The 25,073-nt window shown below is 36.8% G+C and overlaps 1 protein-coding gene across 1 annotated transcript; it reads left to right on the forward strand.

Moving 5' to 3' along the window:
• The first annotated feature begins 2,566 nt into the window (after positions 1-2,566).
• On the forward strand, positions 2,567-4,266 carry LOC119993744 (indole-3-pyruvate monooxygenase YUCCA2-like). The gene is made up of 2 exons (XM_038840964.1): positions 2,567-3,248; positions 3,886-4,266. The coding sequence occupies exons 1-2, from the start codon at positions 2,616-2,618 to the stop codon at positions 4,138-4,140; spliced, it is 888 nt and encodes a 295-aa protein (XP_038696892.1). The 5' UTR covers positions 2,567-2,615; the 3' UTR covers positions 4,141-4,266.
• The last annotated feature ends 20,807 nt before the right edge of the window (positions 4,267-25,073 follow it).

Genomic DNA, 25,073 nt, shown 5'->3' on the forward strand with positions numbered 1-25,073 from the left:
GGGGGATTTGATGATCAGGCTCCGCGTTAGCGAGTTTGGGGAAGAGAATTCCCAACTTCTAGAAACGAGCATGTAGTTGACATTCTTAGAGCATGTCGAAGTACAATGGATTAGAACACGACCATTCTTACCATTGAGATAATATTTCTCTCCACTCCCAGCACAAACAAAATAATAAAAAAGAATGTCACCAATTGAAAGCTTTGTATCGAGCAAGGAGTTTAACCGAAAAACCGCACCTAAGATTCGGTAAGAATTTGATGCTAGTTGGGAAGGATACAGTTGAGTCACATAAAAGAATTTCTGAAGAAAGGGATCGAATGGGAGACGAATTCCGTACTTGACAACCATCAGAATTAGAACCTCTGCGCAATGCAGTTGGTTGTCTCTATAATCATTGAATGACATTCGAATCTCAATGGAATGAAGAATCCCATAAACGGCACATAATGACTTTCTTTTTTCAGCATTGGAGAGGAGACTCTTAAATTTTCTCATAGCAAAGGAGCCTGAAAAAGAACAAAGGATATATGTAAGCAAAAGTCAAAGAAGACAAGAAGGTCTGACCAAGGACCATGCCTTGGTCAGAGCGTTTGACTGAGGGCCAATGCCTTGTTAGGAAAAGAATGTCTGACGAAGGCAGCGTCCTTGGTCGGACAGGGGCCACGTTTCTTAAGGAAACAATAGAAAAAAATGGAGAAAGGAATACCATTTTTCTGTAGCAGGTTTCTGACAATGAAGGAGCTTGTAAAAAGGGATAATTCAGACCTTCAATTTATAAGGAGAACATAAATCTTACGGAGAACATAAATCCTATGGATAATAGAGTTTCAGTTTCAGTTTCAATTGCCAAGGGGAGGAGACAACTCAAGTCCAAATCCTTATCCACGCTCAAACTAATGCCCAAGGACGCCAAGGGATTAGGATCAAGACATTTGATACTACCACGACACCATAGAACGATGATATCAACAGCCAAGGAATGACCATATCTCATCACCTGTCACGCCTATATAAAGGCTAAGGACGACCCAAAGTATGCGACACATCTTTCAATTCACTTGATTACTAAACTCCTGAGTTCGATATTGACTTGAGCATCGGAGTGCAAACGGGCCGCTAGGGCCACCTTCTCCTTTTGTTCTTACAAGATTCATGGAGGCTTGCCCCTACGTTAGCCCTCTCAGCAGTTGACGTGTGGATCAACATATTTTTGCATCCATAATAATCATAAATTGCATATGAGTTCATGTGAATTACTTTATAAGTATATATTTAGTGAATTAGTGTAGTAAACTGTTAGTGATTTTATTTTATTGTTTTAGTCGGAATAACAATCAAACCTTTGCATATAGATCGAGAAGTTTACTTTGTATTATTTTAATCATAAATTGAAAAATTAAAAAATTGAAAAAACATATTACGTATGAAGCTGATTCTTCTAAACCCTAAACCATAAAGACATCGTTATTAGGAATCCTACATTGAAAAGATGTGATGATCCCATTGAGTTTATAAGAATAAGCTCACCTCCTTACAATCAATTATGCATTTTTCCTTGGGCTCAAGTACCATTAAGTCAAACGTTAATGCCGTGTGCCCGATGTATCAACGGAAACCGATAAACCCAAAACGAACAATATAATTAGTTGTATGAGGGGTGTGGATTTATTACAATTGTAGCAAAAAATGTCTAATGAAGTAGTGAAGGGAAGAATCTTTTGGTTTTGGAGGAAGAAATACAAAGATACTGTAAGTTGTACTTTTGGTTTTATGTTTTTGAGAACAAGAATACAAAGAGTAAGTGAAAGGAGATTCTCCAACATCATGGGGCACATTTGGTGGGAAGAATGACAAGGGGAGAGAGAATTTGCTCTTCAAATAGTTTACTTTGATTCTCATTTTTCCATGCATCCCACTATAGTCTATATATACATATAATTCTTACCTTGGAATTAAGTTAAGACCCTTATGTGGCAAGTTTCTACTAGTGCGTTTTGAAATGAAACCTCTCATATCTATATAGCAAAGATCATGTATCTGTACAGATCTCACATATATACAAACCCTAGATCGAACTAAACCAATCTGTGTTCGTTGACCATCAATTGTGATGACAACACAATGTGCATGCCAGGAAAAGTATATACGTGTTTGTCTATGATTGGTCAATAGTCAGTATTTATAATACGTAGGAAGAGATGCCTATATATATATTAAATTCCCAATCACTCACTCACTCACTCACACACACTCTCTCTCAGGCTCTGTTTGTGTATAATCTCTCTATCTGGCTTGGCTCCCTCCGTTTTCTTCTCCATTTAACAGAGTTACAGAGTAGATAAGGTCCTTCAAAAATCCAGGAACTCCAAATCCCTATTTCTAGATATGATAGAAACTATATGTCTCAAAAATCCATCTTAGACTATTAAACTGAGTCACCCACCCAGATCATGAAACAGAGTTTTTTTTTTTCTTTCAAAAAGTGATTCTTATTTTATGGGTTTTATCAAATTCTCCTAAATTTTGAATCTTTTGATGTGGGTTTAATGGATTACCTAAAACAAGTGCGAGGAAAAGGAGTTCATGACTATTTCAACAACAAAAGAACTGTCATGAAATCTTCAGGAAGGTGTGTATGGGTGCCTGGGCCTGTAATAGTTGGTGCTGGTCCATCTGGTTTAGCCACAGCTGCTTGTCTCAAACAAAGAGGGGTTCCTAGTCTGATAATTGAGAGGTCTAATTGCATAGCTTCATTGTGGAAACTCAAGACATATGACAGACTCTGTCTCCATCTCCCTAAACAGTTTTGTGAGCTCCCTTTAGTGCCATTCCCTGCCAATTTCCCTTCTTACCCAACCAAAGACCAGTTTGTGGCTTACTTGGAGGCTTACACCACCCAATTCGGTCTGGAACCGGTTTATAATCACAAAGTGGTGAGCGCGGAATTCGATGATCAATGTGGGTTGTGGAGGGTTAAGGCTATGGGGCTGAAACAAGAGGAGGAGACTGAGTATGTATGTAGATGGTTGATCGTTGCGACCGGAGAAAATGCTGAAGAGGTTGTGCCTCAAATTGAAGGGATGGATGATTTTGGTGGGCCAATTGTTCACACAAGTTGTTATAAAAGTGGTGAGTTGTTTAGTGGGAAGAATGTTTTGGTTGTTGGTTGTGGGAATTCAGGCATGGAGGTCTCTCTTGACCTCTGCAACTTCAATGCTAAGCCTTCTATTGTTGTGAGAGATTCGGTAAGCATTTGCATATATATATATCTAACTTATAGTCAACTTAATATATATATATATATATTTCAGTTCCTCAAAAATTTGGCTGCAATAATTCAATGTTATAGTATAGTATATCCCACATCTGCAAACCCTTGAGAGGGGTAAGTATTTTGGCTTTTGTCAAAGGCTCAGAAATTTGGAGGGATTTGTTTAGGGTTCTTTGTGTGAATAGTATCATTTTTCTATGTATGTTCTCCCAACCGAAACTGATAAAGATCACAACAGTTGTTATCCCGGCTGTTGAGTTGAACGCACAGAATCCAAGTGAATTCATGCGATGCACATGATTATGTTCATACAACTCAACAGTTTGGATAACTGGAATACCAATTGCTGGGATCCATATCACAACTTTTTCTAAATCTTATAAAAATTTTACTTCTCACAAGTGCAGGCTTTCTTGGAACTTATTTGCATGGGCAGGAAAAGTCTGTCCTAAATTCTCTAGTCAACATAGTTTGTACTTTCTTTGTAGACTCATAGACAGTGGTGGTGTTGTTATTAATTGAAAAAAAGTACACATGGATTACAACTTGTTTAATTACTGTATTTTAATATATGTTATATACATACATACATACATATATGTATGTAGCAGGTCCACGTTCTGCCTCAAGAGATGCTAGGGAGATCGACTTTTGGAATTTCAATGAGTTTGCTTAAATGGCTTCCTGTACGCCTGGTCGATCAATTTTTACTCCTAATCTCGCGGTATACCCTTGGCGACACAGCTGAATTAGGCCTCGCTCGCCCTAAACTCGGTCCTCTTGAACTCAAAATGGTGACGGGTAAGACACCTGTATTAGACATCGGTACTCTCTCCAAGATTAGAAGTGGAAACATTAAGGTGTAGTTCATTTGATCTACATTCTTCTTCATAATGTTGTATTGAATGAAAAATATGGTTGAAACAATTTTTTTGTTTATGATTTCATAGGTTTTTCCTGGAATAAAGAGATTAACGAGACATTCTGTTGAGTTTGTGGATGGGAGAGTCGAGAATTTTGATGCAATCGTCCTTGCGACTGGTTACAGAAGTAATGTGCCATCATGGTTGAAGGAGAGAGAGATGTTTTCGGATAAAGATGGATTACCTCACAAGGAGTTTCCAGAAGGATGGAAAGGAAAATGTGGACTGTACGCGGTAGGATTTACCAAGCGTGGTTTGCTAGGCTCATCCATTGATGCTATTAGGATTGCACAAGACATCGCGCTTCGCTGGAAAGTTGAGGCCGCGAATTTCATGTCCTTCTCTCGTGTACCATCCCAATTATTGTCTCTTAAAAGTTGGAATTTGAGTGTGAAACTAGGGTGCTAGCATTAGGCCACACGGTTCTTTCTTAGTGATATGTGATTCTCTAGCTTAAGTAGGAATTTGGGATTAATATACCTACCAATTAGGGGGTAAATCTATTAGACCTCTTGTGTGTATTAATTAAATCTACTTATCTAGACAGAGTACATTGATCTTTCTTAGTCGAATCAATTAGGGACCATCATATACACATCTTTTTATATATAAACAAAAGGAAAAAAGTGAACAACAAAAAGGTAAGAACCAGAGGTTCATGGTTAAGGATAGTGGAGCCTAATGTTTCTACCCTGTATCATATTATTAGTTGGGGTTTTTTTAGGAATAACATTATTTATAAATTTATATAGTAGTATAACATCCACATTAAATTATTTTACAAAATGACATTTGAAACTACTTTTTTAGGACAATGCTAGAAACCCCCACAATTTGACCCCCAGAAGTCCCCAAAATCTATATGGCATTAAAATAACCATTGATTAAAAACATACATATAGGGCCCACTTCACATCCAATACTCCCTATTAAATTGGGGGTCTTTTGGGGGGTCTCAAGCATTATCCACTTTTTTAATACAGAGGAGGGGGAGGAGAGGCTCGAACTCGAGACCTCTAGCACCAGACAGAAGAATGAAACAAAAATAGTAAGCAAGAAAATTAAATGAGATGCCACAAATTTTAGGTTGTCAATATTATGTTCTTAAGGGAGTCATAGTTGTACTACCATATCCCTTCATTGTTTGACCATCTGTCTGGTGACCGACACCAAATGTGTGTACTTACCCCAAGTGTAGGGTATTAGCATGTAATAAAATCGGTGAGTCCGGTATCGTATCCACAAGGAAGCAATACAAATTTGGTGGTGAATGAAATGAAAACAACTCACCAACACTAATAAACACAATGAATATCAAAATAAACACAAGTAAGAAAGATGATTGAATGACTCGGTAGCATAAGCAATTTGAAATCAAAATTAAAACAAGATTTGATTTGAAACAATTAATAAAAAACCTAGTCTCTAATCCATTCCTATGGCTACTTGGTTTTTCATGCTCAAGGTATCATTGCAAACACGCACAACCATACACAATGCATTGTGCGATACCCTCAATTATGCATATGCAAAGGGAATTGGGACGTAAGACTTCGATTCCTACTTGGAGGCCATTGGGCCTCTTAGTCTACGATGAACGCAAATAGATAAGCACCTAATTTTATGGATTAATGTTCCCCTTGGGGCTCGGTGATGCAGGGTAAGATTAATGAACGTAAAAATCCAAACACACAAATAGAAATCAACTTTTCTATAATCCTAACATCACAAGAAGCAAGAATTATAGGTAAATAAGCTCACGTGCTTAGGCGGCTGTTACTTCATATATCAAAACTCAATGAAAAAAACTACCTACCTCCATGAGGATTACAAGCTTAAATAGTAAACATAAATCAAACTCTAAATCATTCTTAACTGGAAACAAATACTTAAAAGTAAATAAATAAAATTACTCCTAATAAAAAAAAGATACCTAACTTCAAGAAAATAATACTAATTGATTGACAAATAATATATTTTCTAAAATACCAAAAATCAAATATTTCAATCTGCATCACTCGGTTTAGTTAACACCTAGTTTCACACTCAAAAACCAATTAACCATAACTCTTCCTTGCACATTCCTTAATTGACCCAAAACCCCATCATCAATTCACATAATTAATTAATGAAATCATGCATTGAGATTTCACAATTCTCAATCAAGCATATTAAATTGAATCCCTAAACTAGACAATCCAAGAATACTATCAAACATGTCATTCTCATACACCCAATCACACAACTATCACAAAATTAAAGGAGAGAGATCGAAGCTACGACTCTTAAATCATACCTTGAGCAATTGAAACCTCGCACATACTGTTCGCGACTAGAAACTAAAAAAGAGACTTACCCGCTCATCATAATGAAGATAAACATCAATTTTATAGAAGAAAAACCAATGTTTAGCATAAAAATCAGAATAACTAAGCAAAATCTAGAGAGAGAAAGGGGGAAACTATAATGGAGGCTATATGTTCGAGAGTGAATGGATTGAGGCAAAAACCCAAATCTTAGGGTTCTCCCTTCTTTTTCCAATAGAAATTACCTATCTACCCTTACAAAGTTTTCTCCCATTGGTTACATTTGAGAAATACCCAAAAACCCAGTTGAATTATCTATTCTTGGAATGTAGAAATTAGGTGACTGTCTGGACAATTGAGAAATCTGTTTGGACAATCAAACCATCCAGATGCAACTATCTGGACGGATTATTAGGTGTCCGAATAGTTTGTGTAGCTTTCCATTTTTGGGCTGCAGCTTCAAGATTCTTTGACCTTTTTGCCCCCAATTCAACTGTTCGGACACCCAATGAAAGTGTCTGGAAAGTTCTTCATCTCTATGCACTTTTCTTTAGTCTCAAAAGTTTCCAATTTCGCCGATTTAATCCTATTTTCTGCAAAACCAATGAGAGGCAATCATAGGACCAATGAGAGGCAACTATAGGAGTAAAGCTAACTAAATTAGACATAAATAAATAATCTAAGTATTAGAACATCCTAATTAAAGGTCATTGGGACGTCAAAATAAAGGTCCGATCATCGGGCAACCCATCTTGTTAGTATCCTCAACAATGTCCATGCCTTCTTGCCCTCATTGTCCCCTCACCCATCAATTCCCCGTACTGATGTAAGTTCTCATACCATATTCGAACCTCTTTTTTGCGGCGGTGCTTTCTCTCGCAATGTCAGACTCTCTGTTAGTAACAAACCAATTTTCCGATTGCACTAGGGACTACAGAAATGGTTACTAAACCTCCTCTTCTCACAAATGTTTCTAGAATGGCCACGGCCTCCGTCGGTAACACATTCATCACATCAATTGCCATTGTAGACATAAAAAATTACAGTCCAATTAAATAAAATAATAGGCTTCAAATTGGCTCTAAATTAAAATAATTTATGAAGCCCAAACCAAATTAAATTAGTTAAATGGATAAAATTTAAGATAAATTCAAATAAAATCAAATTCAAATAAAATAAAAATAAAATCAAAGAGATAATCTTTGATTAAGTGATTTCTCTACAATAACCTTAATGTCAAGGGTTAAGGCCAATGGTACATCAAGTAAATTCCACTTCTCCCTTTGCCTATAAATACCAAGCTCATTTGGAAAAAAGGAGAAAGAAAGGAAAGAAGAGAGATAAACTATCTAAACACTCTCTCAAATTTCCTTCAAGTTCAAGTTCTCTAAATCCGGAATTCTTAGAATTCCTTCAAGTCTCAAGTCCAAGTCAAGTCCCGGAAGTGAAAAGTTTAAGTTCTCTAAATCCAGAATTCTTAGAATTCCTTCAAGTCTCAAGTCTCAAGTCCAACTCAAATCTCAAATTCAAGTCCAGCAATCAAATCCCAAATTCAAGTCTAGTAATCAAATCCAACTGGAGTTTATTACAAATTCGTAGAATTTGTTTGAAGCACTCAACTAAAAATCAGAGCATTCCGTAATCGTTTGGAATACGTCAAAAGAAGAGATGAAGTCTACTTTGATTTACATATTTGTACTTTGTATCAACTTCTAAGTGTATTTTAATTTACACTGAGAAATTTGTTGTGTACAAATTTCTGGCACGCTCGGTGGGACACTCTTCTCCTCTCATCTTTTCGTTGAATTTATTAAATTCAGTCTAAATCAAAACTATGAAATCCACGATTCCTTCGAAGGAGATTGATGTCACTGACGACGTCACTCACGCAACTCGTACGCGAGTTAAAGCCGGAGAATCACAATTGATTTCTCCTCTTAAGAAATTCCCAAAAAAGGGTCAAAAGAAGTCCCATGTGAGTAAATCTAAATCCAAATCCCATAAAACAAAAGAGGCGGAATATGTATATTCCAACTCCTCGGGTGATGAATCCGAGTCCAAATCTCCCAAGTCAAAAGGAACGAAATATGTATATTACAACCCCTCATATGAGGAATCTGTATCACGAAAGTGGGATAAATACATCCCAACATTGGAATCAGAGATTCTTGTACCTGTTATGATGACCGAGGCAACAAGTTTCGAAGATCAGGTGAAACAAATGAATGTCACCATTAATCAATTGACAAAGTCCTTAGAAGAGAAGGACAAACAAATTGCTGCACTCACAAACCAATTGGATTCCCTAGGACCAATCACAGAACCGAGCCGTGAAACCTTTGTTTCACGAGAAGGTAAAGCTCCAGAAAGTTCAAATTCTTTTAAAGCTCAATAAAAGCAAGAAGAGCAAGATCGCATGACAGCACAAAATGCTCTCCGAGAATTCCACCAACTTATCTGTTGCTTCACTCTCTGTTAATCAACTCCCTGTTAATCAACTCCAAAACATGATTGCTGACACCATTCGAGCTCAGTATGGTGGAGCCCCACAATCATCTTTAGTGTATGCAAAACCATATAGTCGCCAGATTGATGAAATCTGCATGCCATGGGGTTATCAACCCCCTAAGTTCCAACAATTTGATGGGAAGGACAACCCAAAGCAACATGTTGCTCATTTCATCCAAACCTGCAATAATGCGGGTACATTTGGTCATGTATACTGACCTTCTAGCTGGCTTCATTGAAGGTTGGGATCAACTTGAGCGCAAGTTTCTAACTCGCTTTTATAGCACTCGACGAATAGTTAGCCTCCCGGAACTCGTAAGAATGAGGCAGAATAAAGAAGAAGCTGTGGTCGAGTATATTGAATGCTGGAAGAACCTTGTCCTAAATTACAAGGAACGTATAAGCGAAAGTTCCTCCATCGATATATGTGTTCAAGGAATGCATTGGGGGTTACTATACAATCTTCAAGCTAATATGCCTCATTCCTTCGAGGAACTTGCAACCCGAGCTCATGACTTGGAAATCCAAATAGCAAGGCATGGATGCCATTTGCCAAGTGACCCTCGTGAAAAAAGAGAATTAAAAAAAGAGGAGAAAAAGGATTCAAAGCCTTCACGGACTAAAGAATCCATGGTTGTTACTACCGACCCAGTTAAGATTTCTACACATAAATCTAAATCTAAATTTGAGTCCAAGACTCGTAAGGATCAAACTCAAATCAAGGAGCGACCAACCTTGAAACAAATGCAAGAGAAGGAATACCCATTTGCGGATTCCGAAGTGTCTGGAATTCTAGACCAATTACTTGAACAGAAGCTCATAGAGCTTCCTACTTCGAAGCGGTCGGAAGAAATTGGTCAAAATGATAATCCTAAGTATTGCAAGTATCATCGGATTATTAGTCATCAGATTGAGAGATGTTTTGTCTTGAAAGACATAATCATGCGGTTGAATAGAGAAAACAAGATCGATCTCGATCTTACTGATAATGTTGAAGTTAATTGCGGAATGGTGGCTTTTGGGTCATTTGATCCCATTCCAATATCAATGGAAGCTCCACCGATGCCCTCATCCCTAACTAACGAGGAATCATCAAATATAAAACTAACTGCTGAGCCTCCTGAAGGAGCTGTAAAAGTCCAGTTCATTGTAGATGAAGAAACCACCACTATCTATGCATATCCCGGAATACCGAGGCCACAAGCTCCAAATAGGCCAACGTTATATGAAATCATGACGGATGATCTGGATGTGTGAGATTGGTCACCGGAAATGTATGATTCATCCTCTGAAAGTGAAGATGAAGGTTGGATAGAGGTGAAAAGAAAAGACAATGCCCATCACCAATCTGATATCTTCCAAGTCCAATACCTATTCCAAATAAGGAGTTCGGAAGGAAAGAAAATAAGAAATCTTGGCCTAAGAATCGATTAAGAATAAATCAAAGAAAGACACATGTTGATGTTAAGACTGAGAACACTCTTTCAACGCTCCGAAAGGAAGTAACTCTTAAGGAATACTTTTTGAAAGATTACTTTCTAGATGAACATATGACATCATATGTGATCAGTGCAATAGACTCTAATGAGTCACATGAAGAAAGCGATGGTTCTAAGAGGGAAGCCTCAAGCATTAAGAAAAGGAGTTGTTACTTCACTCTGAGAAATTCCCTCTGACATGAACATCTCAGAAGTCCATGAACTCCCAACAGATACTCGTTTTGCGCTAGTTCAAACACTACTCAATCCAGAAGAATACAAAGGGAAAATATTTTCCCAAATAAGAAAAGTTAGTCCCGTTGATTGTATGGCAACAATTACTTTTACGGACAATGACTTACAGCTTGGGACAATACTTCATAACAGGCCACTTTATGTTAGTGGACTCATTCGAGAACACAAAGTATCTCGAATCCTCATTGATTGTGGATCTGCTGTAAATATTATGTCGATTCATACAATGAGAAAGATTGGAATCTCAGTGAATGAGCTTTGTAAAAGCAAACATACAATCCAAGGTTTCAATCAAAGAGGACAACGCACAGTTCGATTAAAGATTGAGATGAATGACTTGATATCATCAGCTTTATTTCATGTAATCGACTCCAAAACATCCTATGAATTACTTTTGGGACGTGTCTGGTTACATGAGAATGGAGTAATTCCTTCAACATGGCACCAATGCTTCAAGAAAAGTCGAGATGGCGAGGAAAAATGCATTGTAGCCAAATCAAAGTCATTCGCAAGTGAAGAATCTCATTTTGCATATGCAAAATTTTACCAAAAGGAAGATATGCCCCAAGAAGCCCTTCCAGTGTTGATTCCAGAATAAAAAAATGACGTAAAAGATGACTCAATTGAGGACATCTTATCAAGAACCTTTGTAAAGGAATCATCAAAAATTGAGTTGTTGAAGAGTGATATTGACATTCTCAAGGAAGACCTAATCCTTCCGATCCCTTCTATTGGGAAAGTTGTGAACTTAAATTCTACACAAGAAAATGTCAAGGAAGCTGAGCTTCCTAAAGCTATGGGAGACCATTCAAATGGATGGTTTGATCCACGTGTAAAGAAGCTCATGGAGAACGTCGGAGACAGAAAAGGGAAGCCACGCATACTTGGTGACCTTGATTCGGTTCTGTCTAGTGGAAAAGCTCCGGTGATAAATAAACAAGGAATATCTATTCCACAACCAAAACATGGATTGAGACATGAGTCTCGCGACTCACACCCTATCCGAATTAGAGCAAAGAAAGCATCAACCAATCCAATCATGATACATATTTTTTAGTACAATGATGACAAGCCCGTAGAGCCCTTTGCTTTGAGCCAAATACAAGAGCAAAATACTCGAATTTCAGTATTTGAATGGATGGGTGATAATCCGTCAACATCAAACCAAATGGAGTCTGTACAAAAAGTCTCTGTATTTTCTAGGCTTGGGCCAAAAGTCCAGAAAAAGGATACGAAGAAACGAAGGAGACAAAGACGTCGTAGACGTAATGCTCTAGCTAAAGATAAAGGTAAAAACAAGGTGATCGTTTCTGTCAATCACGTCACAATTGAGGAAGTGACTGAAAAAGAATTCAATTTCGAATCATCTTCTAATAAAGAACCCATATCGGCACCATCTATCTTTGAAGATGGGGGGCAAGCTACGATTGAGGATCTCAAGGAGATCAATCTAGGAACTGAAGCTGATCCAAGACCAACATTTGTAAGTGCACTTCTAAGTCCAGAAGAAGAAACAAAATACATCCAGCTTTTGCAAGAATATATAGATGTGTTTGCATGGACTTACAAAGAAATGCCAGGACTAGATCCAAAGATTACTGTCCAGCACTTGTCTATCAAACATGGAGTGCATCCCATAAAACAAGCTCAAAGACGATTCCGACCAGAATTAGTCCCGAAAATTGAGAATGAAGTCAATAAACTTATTGAAGCTGAATTCATTCGAGAAGTTAAATACCCGACATGGATTGTCAATATTGTCCCAGTGATGAAGAAAAATGGGCAACTACAGGTCTGTGTTGACTTCCAAGATTTAAATAAAGCATGTCCAAAGGATGATTTTCCATTGTCCATCACGGAGCTAATGGTGGATGTAACTACTGGACACGAAGTGTTATCCTTCATGGATGGCTCGTCTAGATACAACCAAATTTGGATGAACCCAAAGGATGAGGAATTCACTGCATTCTGTACTCCAAAAGGAATATATTGTTACAAAGTTATGCCTTTCTGATTGAAGAATTCCGGATAGGGCTGTTACTGGTATGGTAAATTATCCATTGGTATACCATTACCGACGAATTGGTTACCGAAAATAGCAAAAGATTGGTATACCGTTACCAATTATTCGGTACGGTAAATTTACCGATGATTTCGGTAACGGTAACGGTAACGGTAACGGTAACGGTAAGCAAAGTTCAAAACCAGTAAATTTCCTGATTACCGACATATATATTAAATATATATTAATATTATTTTTAGTTTTAGTTTTATTTAATTATGACCATTAGATTGATCTAATTTAATCTAGACCATTGATTATTTTTAGGGTTATCATTTATATATCACTCGTAGCAATTTCATTAACTTTAAAGCAGTGTTTGTTACATAACAAAATTCTTTGTTGGTATTGATTACATGTTTTTCTTCTCCCTTTCCATTATGGTCTTTTATCTTTATTTATCTTGTTTGTTTTAGCTTTCCTGCTATAGAGTTTAAAACACTTCGGATACTAAAAATATTAGAAATTAATGAAATGAAAGATTTTCCGTTATAGATTGTTGGAATAATGTTATGTGAATTCTCCTTTCTTTTTTTCTCCGATTGATAGGTATTTTCTCTTATTCACATGTAGCACAATGATCCTTCTCATTAATGTATCATTTTTATTATTGGTATTGTAGGCAAGATGAAAGTGTTGTAGTCTCATACAATGACTATTAAGCACAATGCTAATTGGTGCATTTTTTTTCTTCTCTTTTTTAAATAGGTTTTAAGAATTGGTAAATTTACCAATTACCGACTTACCATTACCGATCGATCGGTATACCGACCATCGGTATACTGACTCTCCCGGTAACGGTAACGGTAACACTTTTTGAGTTACCGAAAGAATTGGTATGGTAACGGTATTCCGTGTTTGGTAACGGTAACCGTACCAATAACAGCCCTAATTCCGGAGCCACATATCAACGTGCCATGCAGAAAATCTTTGATGATATGTTGCATAAAAAGGTGGAATGTCATGTGGACGACTTAGTCGTAAAGACCAAAAACCGAAGAGATCATTTAGATGATTTACGGGTTATCTTTGAAAGACTTCGTCAATTTCAATTAAAGATGAATCCTCTCAAGTGCGCCTTTGGTGTCACTTCTGGAAAATTTATTGGCTTCATCGTAAGGCATCGAGGTATTGAAATTGATCGAACAAAAATCGACGCCATTTTAAAAATGTCAGAACCGACTAACTTACACGAGCTAAAAAGCTTGCAAGGGAAGCTCACGTACATTAGAAGATTTATTTCAAACCTTGATGGACGATGCCACCCATTCAATAAGTTGATGAAAAAAGAGACTTCTTTTAAATGGGATTATACTTGTCGGAATGCCTTGAATAATATCAAGGAGTACCTCCTACATCCGCCTGTACTAAAGGCACCAATTCCAGGTAAGCCATTAATCCTATACATTGCTACCCAAGAGCGATCATTAGGAGCACTTCTTGGACAAGTGGATGAGGAGGGGAAAGAAAGCGCATCATACTACGTGAGTCGTACGTTGGTAGGAGCGGAGCTAAATTATTCACCAATTGAAAAAGTGTGCCTAGCATTAGTCTTCGCAACAAAGAAGCTAAGACATTATATGCTTGCACATGTTATTCATTTGATTTCAAAGGCGAATCCACTTAAATTTATCATGTCAAGACCAGTCTTATTTGGAAGATTAGCAAAGTGGGTGCTTCTTCTATCAGAGTTTGATATTACTTTTGTACCTCAAAAGGCTATAAAAGGACAAGCCTTAGCGGATTTCCTAGCGGACCATCCGATTCCAACAGAGTGGGAACTTCCAAAAGAATTTTCGGATGAAGAAGTCTTTTTCACTGATGTAATACCATCATGGAAATTATTCTTTGATGGTGTTGCACGAAAATATGGTGCAGGAGCTGCGGTAGTTTTCGTTACCCCTCAAAAGGAAGTCATGCCTTTCTCCTTTACATTGATGGAGATGTGTTCCAACAATGTGGCGGAATACCAAGCCTTGATAATTGGCTTGGAAATGGCTTTAGAGATGCAGTTTGGACAGCTCAAAATTTTTGGAGATTCTAAGTTGGTTATTAATCAACTTTTCTCAAAATATGAAGTCCGGAAGATCAATTTAATTCCTTACCAAAAGCATGCGGTAAAGCTCTTGGAAAAATTTGACATGGTTAATATTATTCATGTCCCAAGGAATGAAAATCGATAAGCAGATACATTGGCTAACTTAGCTATTGTATTGGCTAACTCCGATAAAGATATCGCGATTATATCCATTTCTCAAAAATGGGTAATTCCATCATGGACACTTGAAGATGAAACAGAAGTTAATAATATCTCACTTGATACAATTGAAAATGAGGATTGGAGGCAACCAATCATTGACTTTCTTAAATATGGAAAGTTACCAAATAATCATCGCCATGAAACGAAAATTAGGCGACGTGCCTCTAGATTCATCTACTACAAAGATACGCTTTATCGGCGTTCTTTTGATGGAGTGTTTCTTCGATGCCTAAGTAAAGAAGAAGCAATCAAGTATTGGAAGAAGCCCATTCTGGGATATGTGGTGCTCATCAGTCCGGACCAAACCTTCACTTTCGGATAAAAATGATGGGATATTATTGGTCAACCATGGTGAAAGATTCCATGGAATATGCTAAAAGATGTGAAGCTTGTCAAGTTCATGCGAACTTTATACACCAACCATCGGAACCCTTACATCCGACTGTTGCTTCATGGCCTTTTGATGCTTGGGGTTTGGATGTTGTAGGACCCATAACTCCAAAATCGTATGCTGGCCATTTGTATATCTTGGCAACTACAGATTATTTCTCAAGATGGGCGGAAGCACTTTCATTAAAAGAAATTAAAAAAGAGACCATTGTCAATTTCATCTAAGGTCAAATCATTTATAGATATAAAGTTCCTCGATATATCATTACTGATAATGGGAAACCATTCTATAACAATCTAATGGACAAACTTTGTCAAAAGTTTCATTTTGTCCAACACAATTCCTCCATATACAACGCAGCAGCAAATGGACTTGTAGAAGCCTTTAACAAAACTCTCTGCACTTTGCTAAAGAAAGTTATCTCCAAGTCAAAGAGGGATTGGCATGAAAGGGTAGGAGAAGCTTTGTGGGCCTACCGAATAACTTATCGAACACCAACACAAGCCACACCATATTCTTTGGTTTATGCGTTGAAGTAGTAGTACCATTGGAATGTCAAATTCCATCTCTCAGGATTGCTATCCAAGAAAGCCTTACAACAGAGCAAAATGCTCAATTAAGGTTGGAAGAACTTGAGTCCTTAGACGAAAGAAGGTTGGAGACTCAAAAGCGACTAGAATGTTATCAAGCTCGTATGTCAAGAGCTTTTAATAAAAAGGTACGTTCTCGATCATTTCAAATAGGAGACTTGGTCTTAGCTATAAGAAGACCGATTGTGATCACTCGAAGACTGGGGGCAAGTTGCTACCCAAATGGGATGGACCATATGTAGTCACGGAAGTCTACACAAATGGTGCTTATAAAATTATCGAAAAGGACGGTCTACGGATCGGACCTATCAATGGAATATTTTTGAAGCATTTTTACGCTTAGAATTAAATTGTAATACTCCTTGCCCATATGAGTATAAACTATGAATGGTATTTTAAAAAAAAAAATTCTTGCATGGAACTACGTTTGACTTGATCTCCTCAAAAGGAGTACGTAGGCAGCTTGGGAATTTCCAAGTTCAGTCAAATCTAAAAAAAAGAAAGAATTTGTCTTTTATATCCAAATGCAGTTAAATCCAAATACAAAAAAGAATTTGTCTTTTATTTCCAAATTCAGTCAAATCCAAATAAAAAAAGACTTTGTCTTTTATTTCCAAGTTCAGTTAAATCCAAATAAAAAAAGACTTTGTCTTTTATTTCCAAGTTTAGTCAAATCCAAATAAAAAAAGAAGACTTTGTCTTTTATTTTCAAGTTCAGTCAAATTCAAAAAACAAAAATTTCTTTGTATTATCATTTCGAAAGGACAAAATCGAAGCATGTAAAATATACATTCATGTTATGATTTAAGGTTCCTTTCTTTAATGAGAATACCTTTGTTTGATGCTTATATGTGCATACTTGATGGTGCGCCAAGTTATAGCATTCAAAAAAAAAAGAGCAAATGAATTCATTGATATGAATGTTCATTACATAAAAAAAAAAAGCTAATCGAAATGACAAAGAATAAATAAATAAAGAAGTCTAATTCTTCTTGATCCAATGCGCTAGCCCACAGAATCTATCTTCCAAAGTTACCTTCCGTCTAGCAATCGACTCAGCTGTAGTGGTATGCTTAACTTGGATCTTCTCTAGCTTTGAATGTGATTCATTCAATTGATTAAGGTCATCACTTTCTTTCTTCATTTTCTCATCAATGGAGTCAAGTTTGGAAGACAAAACAATTTCTCGCTTCTCTAGATGAGAAATCTCAAGTCTAACTTCCTTTTGTTATGCTTCTATCTTGCAACGTTCCTTGGTCAAGTCTGGAACAATAAGCATACGAGCAGAAATGAGATCTTCCAAAGAAGCCAACTGCTTTTGCTTTTCTTCTAAAGATGGAAAACGCATGGTGTCATTCTTCTCATGAAGGAAGTCATCAATGTCAATCAAGTATTCAACAACCTTTGCCATTAAAGGAGAAATATCAATGTGAAAAAATCGACTACAAAAGTCTTTATAACAGGATGACTTCCGAGTCCACCATCCTCTCAAGTCAGATAGGCCTCCATGCAATGCCTTGTCAAATTCCTTCTCAAGATATGTCGTCATTGCTTCAAGGAGCATCTCTTCATACTCATTGAAAAGATTTGGTGACTTATCTTCAGGATTCACTGATGCGGATAAAACAACAGTCAATTGCTGGGATTTGGTGCTGGAAACTTTCTGACCCAATGTCCCTGAAGTAGCCCCATCATCTGTCAAGTTTAGACTTCTATTCTCTAAAGAATGTGTGGATGGAATAATACCTTCTCCAATACTATCAGGAAGTTCACCTAATAGACAATCATCTAGGCTACCTTTATCAGCAAAGCCCTCAAGGGCACCAATCATCTCACTTATAGGAATTTTATCGAAAGCTACAAAAAAAAAAGAAGGAAAATAGTTTATTTTCAAAGAATAAATGGGCAAATAATAGATAACAAGACAAAGAAAATAAAGGAATCCCTTTATCCAAGAACATGGAGAGAGATTCATATCACTCTTTGCTTCCGCAGGGATGTCCTTGGTATTAGTTTTGAGATCAAATTATTTTTCGGTTGAGAATATTGCATCTACACTTTCTCGGAGGAAAAAAAAAGCTGGAGAGGATGACTCCATCCCATTGCCACAGAAAGAGAAACCTCCCATTGTGGATTTAGACATTCCAGAGGAACGTGCTTTAAAGAAATCTAAAGTTGGACCTTCAAAGGCCAAGACAAAGAAAACTTCAGTTGATGAAGTAGTGCTGAAGGTAAAGTTTGCAATTGTTGCAGTCGCACCTGAAGGAGCACATACTGACTTTGATTCTAACGATATACCACTGGTTAGGAGATCTACTCGTTTGTTTAAAATCAGCACGTTCACTACTCTCCAAAACAGTAGTAGAAACGTTAAGCAATATGGGAGTCACTATGGTATCCCACCAATTCTCATACTTTCGACCAATTTGATCGTACATATTAGTACAAGGCCCAGGAATATGAAATTTTGCCTTACTCCCTACTCTTGTCAGAGATAACCAACAACTGTAAAGAGTACTCGGATTCAATTCAAAAGAATGTATATTCGGAGACCCAGGATTGATTTGTTTGAATCCATGCTGTCTCGAAAACTGGTGCGGACTATACGCTTCCAAGTTGTATGATGACCCCCGACGACATGGTAAATAGCCAGGTCGAATACTCATTATAAATTCTTGAATCTCTTCAGACAAGTCTCCAACATCTGTTTGGTCACCAACTTGTTGCGGAGGATGACTCACGACCCACTTAAAGTTTTTCGAGTCCATGTCTCCACGAAGAAGTTTCCGACAGTCTATCATGTTGGGCTCCCAAAACTGATAGACATTTAAAATTCCAGAATATCTCCCAAGTGTAGGATGCCCAAAAGATGTGTCAATGATATCAAATATACCGCGAGGGAAATGCAATGCTACCCAGCCATAAAGAAAGTGCCCTGGAAATAATCGAGTAATTCTTCCACGATCTTTTCTGTCAGAAGAAAAAGTCTGTGTAAGACCTTTATAAATACTTGCTAAAATAGGTGGAACCAAACTATATCTTACACCTGCAGCCATCTGGGAAGCAACTTTAAAAGTTGTAGGTCTTAAGTGGTCATCGCCTGATGGTAGAACAAATAGACAAAGCCAAATAGAGAGATATGCAGCTATCTCCAACTCATCAATCTTGGTAGTAGATAATTCAAGATCTAACTCCGGTAAACATTATAGATTTCTGATGTCTTCAGAAGACACACTTTGGTTCGGAATGATTATGGGCGGCCTCCACACTTTTGTTGTTGTTCCACTTTTTAGAAATTCATACTTTTCCAAGTTTGATAATTTCTTATATTTCGAGTCTCCTCGAGGATTGGATTTCCGAGAAACCCCATTATGCCAAAAATTGATCCAATCTGCATGCTTGATTCGATCGATATCCTTTTTTTTGGCTATATGCTGAAAAGCCTTAAAGAGATGAAGACAAGAATCCGGAAGAGATTTTCCATCATTGAGTTCCCTAAAACTCGGAATGACCTCTTCATAATAATCACCAAGTATAGACAATCCGGAAATATCTTGCATTTCCCAAAAAGAAATGTCAATTTCTCCATGCCTCATCACAAAGGTATTGGTTTCAGGGCACCATACCTCACATAAAGCCCAATATGCTGAAGGGGGACGATGATATTCCATCGTTGCTACTTCGACTGCTAATGATAAATCCTCCAAGCCTCTATCCTTAAGGAGTCCAACAACCCGTCTGAACCACTCCCAAAATCCATTAAGATATGAAATCTCTCCTCTGGGGTTCAAAGATGTCCCCCATCTAATAAATTTGTTCCCAATATTCTCGGCAATCAAAGGTCATGGGATGAAGTCATCCTCATTATGATGTGGTGCAATACACAAGTAAGGTAGGCCAGGACGACGGGCATCCATGGATGCCAATTCCTTGGATCTGCTAATCAAAGACATATCCAAACCTTGAAATCGATTAACGCCGGGGCAAGCAAAACGGCCAGTCATTGCACTGTTGACATGAAATTTAAGATGACCCTGCATGCCTATAGAAGAGTGAAGTCCAACAAAAGCCATCGGAAAACGAATTTTTTCCCTTTGAGTTTGGGATTACTAGATTCTGTAATCCATTGTGGATTAGAGTTTGAGCTACTCTCAGAATCCGTCTTTGGGGCTGAACACGATTTGCAGGAAGCCATATCTAAATTAAAAAAAAAATCAGCTGCCGAAGAAAGAATATATATATATATATATATATATATAAGAGATGAAAATTTCTTAAAACAATAAAGCAATAGAGAAAGCACGGTATGGGTGGTGATAAAAAAAAAACTAAAGTCATCTCACCTTTTGTGCATGGTGTGGAGTATACAAACTCTATGGCATACGTTGGCTTTATATAAGTCTAAATCTCCTATATCAAGTGGGATTAGTTATAAGTTATCAAATACAAGTCAAATTATGATTAGATAAAACAAATTTTATTAGATAATTCAAAACTTAAATTATATAGTATTTGATAACTTAAGTCTTGAGGGAGCATTTGTAGACATAAAAAATTACAGCCCAATTAAATAAAATAATGGGCTTTAAATGGGCTATAAATTAAAATAATTTATGAAGCCCAAATCAAATTAAATTAGTTAAATGGATAAAATCTAAGATAAATTCAAATAAAATAGAAATAAAATCAAAGAGATAATCTTTGATTAAGTGATTCCACTTGTCCCTAAACTATCTAAAAGACTCTCTCAAATTTCCTTCAAGTTCAAGTTCTCTAAATCTGGAATTCTTAGAATTCCTTCAAGTCTCAAGTCCAAGTGAATTTCTTCAAGTCTCAAGTCCAAGTCAAATCCCAGAAATGAAAAGTTTAAATTCTCTAAATCCAGAATTCTTGGAATTCCTTCAAGTCTCAAGTCCAAGTGAATTCCTTCAAGTCTCAAGTCCAAGTCAAATATCAAATTCAAGTCCAGCAATCAAATCCCAAATTCAAGTCCAGTAATCAAATCCAATTAGAGTTTATTACAAATTCGTAGAATTTATTTGAAGCACTCAACTAAAATCAGAGGATTTCGTATTCATTTGGAATACAACTAAAATCAAAGGATTCCGTATTCGTTTGGAATACATCAAAAGAAGAGATCAAGTCCACTTTGACTTACATATTTATAATTTGTATCAAATTCAAGATTGTCACCATGGCATCCCTTCTTGAACACGTGGGTCCATCACTGGCCAAATCCTTCAGGCCTTTCACGACACGTGTCTTCATCTCTAATTTATTCGGTACGAGTGGACGCCGGAAAGACTAAATATCGTAGCGACCGTATTGCCCTTTGTTTCCCACGTGGCACCCTATTATAGCACCTCGACGATGCCGTTTAATGCTCTATCAATCTTGATGTCCTAGTTTTATTTGCGTGAAGGTTGGAGAGGTTAAGAATTGTGGTGACAGCGTTAACTTGTTGGTTAGAGAGGTTCAACAACTTCTTTTAACGGGTGTGTTTGGTTGAGCGGTTGAATTGATTTTCAATGCTAACGAAAAAGATTAGCTTAAAGCTGTGTAATATGCTGTGAGTTGTTTGGCGAACTAAAAACTTACGCTAGTGTTGAATTAAAGTATTATAACATTAGATTTTATGATTTTAATCTAATAAATATGATTTTTTTATTATAAATATTTTTGTATCAGTGATTTATTAATTAATAAAAGTGGGACTCAGATTTTTATATTATGATTTATTAAAATAAATTTTGAAAAATATTAATGATTTTTTAAATAAAATGACTTAATTTTAATAATTATTAAGGATAATATTAATATAAAAATTGTTAATACTATTATATTTTATATTTTACGTATTTTATTGTAAATATTTTTATTTTATTATCTTAATATTAATATTTCTATATTTTATTATTTTATTTTATAGTGGAATCCACGTTTGTTTTCAAGAAAATTGTTGAACATATTAAATTTCTGTGGGGCCCACTACCATTTAAATTTCTGGCATATAACCAGTGGTTCCACTGGCAGATATCACTTGTTCAGTGAGGCATCCGCCAGTAGCGATCCGCACAGCCAGACGCCTCGCCAAAGAGGCTCAATAGCAGTGGTCACGACATCGTTATCATAATCGGGACCACGATGCGGAGGTGTACTCGGATGTGTCATTACAACCCAGCCGAATATATTTGAAGTCACCACTAATGAAAATTTATAGACGTAATTGGATGTCTTACAGTAAGGCATGGTCTATATTAATACCAGAGGTCCAAGTGGGTTTGGGAGTCCATTATGCGTAGGGAATGTGTTAGTCACTCCACAACATCTGTCCGAATAGGATAGTCACCATTCGAGAATTAAGCGGGTTTTTCATATTCTATTGTTGCCAAAGGAATTATGCACGGATAAATTTACAAGATAAAACCTTACCAGGTGGAATTAAAGATCGGTAAGATTTTATTGAAAGAAAGCACGTCGACTCTGAGTGATGGCGTGCAACCTTTTAGTATGGTAATACTTTGCAGATGATAAGGATTCAAATCATGCGGGGTATGTGATGATTGATGTGCTTATATTTTATCACACTTTTGTGTTTAATTTCATTATTTTCTTGGTAAATTTTGATAGAATTGAGGTAATGCTATTTGAATTCCTTGTGTTTTTGTAAAACCCTAGATTTTGAATGGGTATAGTTGAACTAAAATTTAAAATTTTGGTGATATTGAAAGCTTGGAAATAAGGCGTGGATATTATGGAATAAAATTGAAGAGGGTTAGAAGATGGCTGATTGAAACTTTGGGGTTAAAAATGAGTAGGACTATTTACATCCCAAAATTTACCAAGTACACCCCACATAAAAATATAAGATTATGTAGTGTACCCCTTTTACTGATTTTTCAAAAAAAATGATGTGCACCCCAACATAACATATGCAGTCTTTGTACATATCAGTAGATCAAAAATATAGCATATTTAGTACATTCAAATATGCACAAAAAGAACAAAAATACAAGTTCAATCAATCGATCAACTCCACAGTCGTTATGTTGCATGACTTTGAGGAAGAAAGTGCAGTGAATTCCTCAATCCTAGAAGCAAACTTTTCAGACCAATTTCTTGCATGATGATGATGATGATCATACCACATTTTTTATACGGAGGTATGGGACTATCTGCTGCCAGCTCCATTCTGACAGAGTGAGAGTCATTGATGTACTCGAAAACCATTAGACCTTGCTTGTACTCAAATGGCATTGGATCCCTTTAGTGGGAAAAAGTGAGGCATTGCTCCTGTGAAATGAGCAAAACTACAACATTGTAACGTGTGGAGATGACATTCCCCATATAAGGCATAATCATCCAACTTGTTTTATTTGCCATTTCTGTATAACATTCAACACTTGATAGCAACTCAGTTGTGGTACAGAAAGGAGATAGGAGGGTGTTATACTATTGTGCATACCTATGCAACTCATTTGCAAGGTCTTTCCTCACCACTATCCAACCATCATTCTCCCAACCAAAGAAAGATGTCACCATCTTGAAACCACAATGGCCATCTCTAGGAACATCAAAAATATTAGATATATATGGCTGCATGAACGTAGGATAGAGAGACACCCAATTCTTTGTGTTCGCATACCTGGTTCTATGGACTTTCGTTTTGGCTTTGGTTTAAAAACATGATCTTTTTTATTCTGCCCTTCTGAAGACTGACTTTGTAATGCATGACCTTGTTTCAAATTCTGTGAAGCCTGACTCTGTAATACATGACATTTCTCTATCAAAGCATGCATCACTTTACCCCAACATACCATGGAATCATCAAACTCATATTTAAGACGAAACAAACCAACACAGTTGCTTAACACATTCTTAGAAATATGTACTCTACAAAGCATATTCTTAGCATCTGGAAACACTAACTTTAGTGCATTTATAAGTGCAATCTCTCTATCACATATGAAGACACCAGCCACCACACTATCAAATAAGTCTCTACAACACCCTAAAGCCCAAACGTAATTCTCTTCTTTCTCTACACTCATGTAACAGAAAGCCATAGAAAATATCTTCTTGGTGGATGTCACACCTACAATCTGCAATAAGGGAAGCCGATAATTGTTCGTCTTGTAAGTGTAGTCCAACATGAACACAAATGGAAAGGCTCTAGCAAGCTGGTTTGAAGTGGAGCTACACCAAAACAAATCCTTAACCACTTATGTTGTTTCCTCAAATCTATGCTTTGTTACATAACCATTCTCAATACACAACTTGAATAACTGCCGCATATGTGGCTTGCCTTCTATCTCATGAATTCTCAGTGCAGTTATGACATTGTACACGGTCTTTATGATTGATGCATTTGTTGGATCTTTTAGCTTGATGTGATTTAGAATGTCTCTTGTCCTCACCCTTGTCTTGCTTAGCCTTTCAACTGTCTCCTTCTCTTCTTTATTTAGACGACCTACATATGAATGCCCTTCAAATGTTCTAACCAATGCATGATTGTGCTTCCCATTCAAGACAACTAATTTTCATGTCCATGTCAGTGTGTCAACCATATGTGCTTTCATAGAGAATAGACATCCACATTTCTTTATTGATGTTTTCCTCTTCTTCACATTATATCTACCCCTGTAACCATCACTTCTCTCACAACCAAATAAGATCTTAGGGGTTCTATTTGGGTCGTTTAAATCAGACCTCTTAACTACAACAATAATTCCATGCCTACGACCACACTTCCTTGCATAATCAACAACAACCTCCTTATTCTGAAAAACCTACACAATGCAGATAATCCGGCAACAACATTGACATTATCACCTACATTATGAAATTAACAATTCCGACATGTTCAAAAATGAGAAAATCCAGGGTTTATCAGATAAGAAAACTACCTTATCAGCCTGAAAATGATGTGTTGTGTCAATTTCAATCTCCACTGGAGTAATTACCTCGACCACTTTGGATTGTCAACAAAATGAAGACATGCAATGGCATTTCTTAGGCTCCAATAT

Source organism: Tripterygium wilfordii, chromosome 23 (genome assembly GCF_013401445.1).
Source record: "Tripterygium wilfordii isolate XIE 37 chromosome 23, ASM1340144v1, whole genome shotgun sequence".
Taxonomy (NCBI): Eukaryota; Viridiplantae; Streptophyta; class Magnoliopsida; order Celastrales; family Celastraceae; genus Tripterygium; species Tripterygium wilfordii.

What these genes read in the sequence shown, in the direction of transcription:
- LOC119993744 (XM_038840964.1), top strand. Translation starts at nt 2,616, where the DNA reads ATGAAATCTTCAGGAAGGTGTGTATGGGTGCCTGGGCCTGTAATAGTT. An exon ending in CTATTGTTGTGAGAGATTCG is followed by an intron (nt 3,249 to 3,885) that starts GTAAGCATTTGC and finishes TGTATGTAGCAG; the next exon opens with GTCCACGTTCTGCCTCAAGA.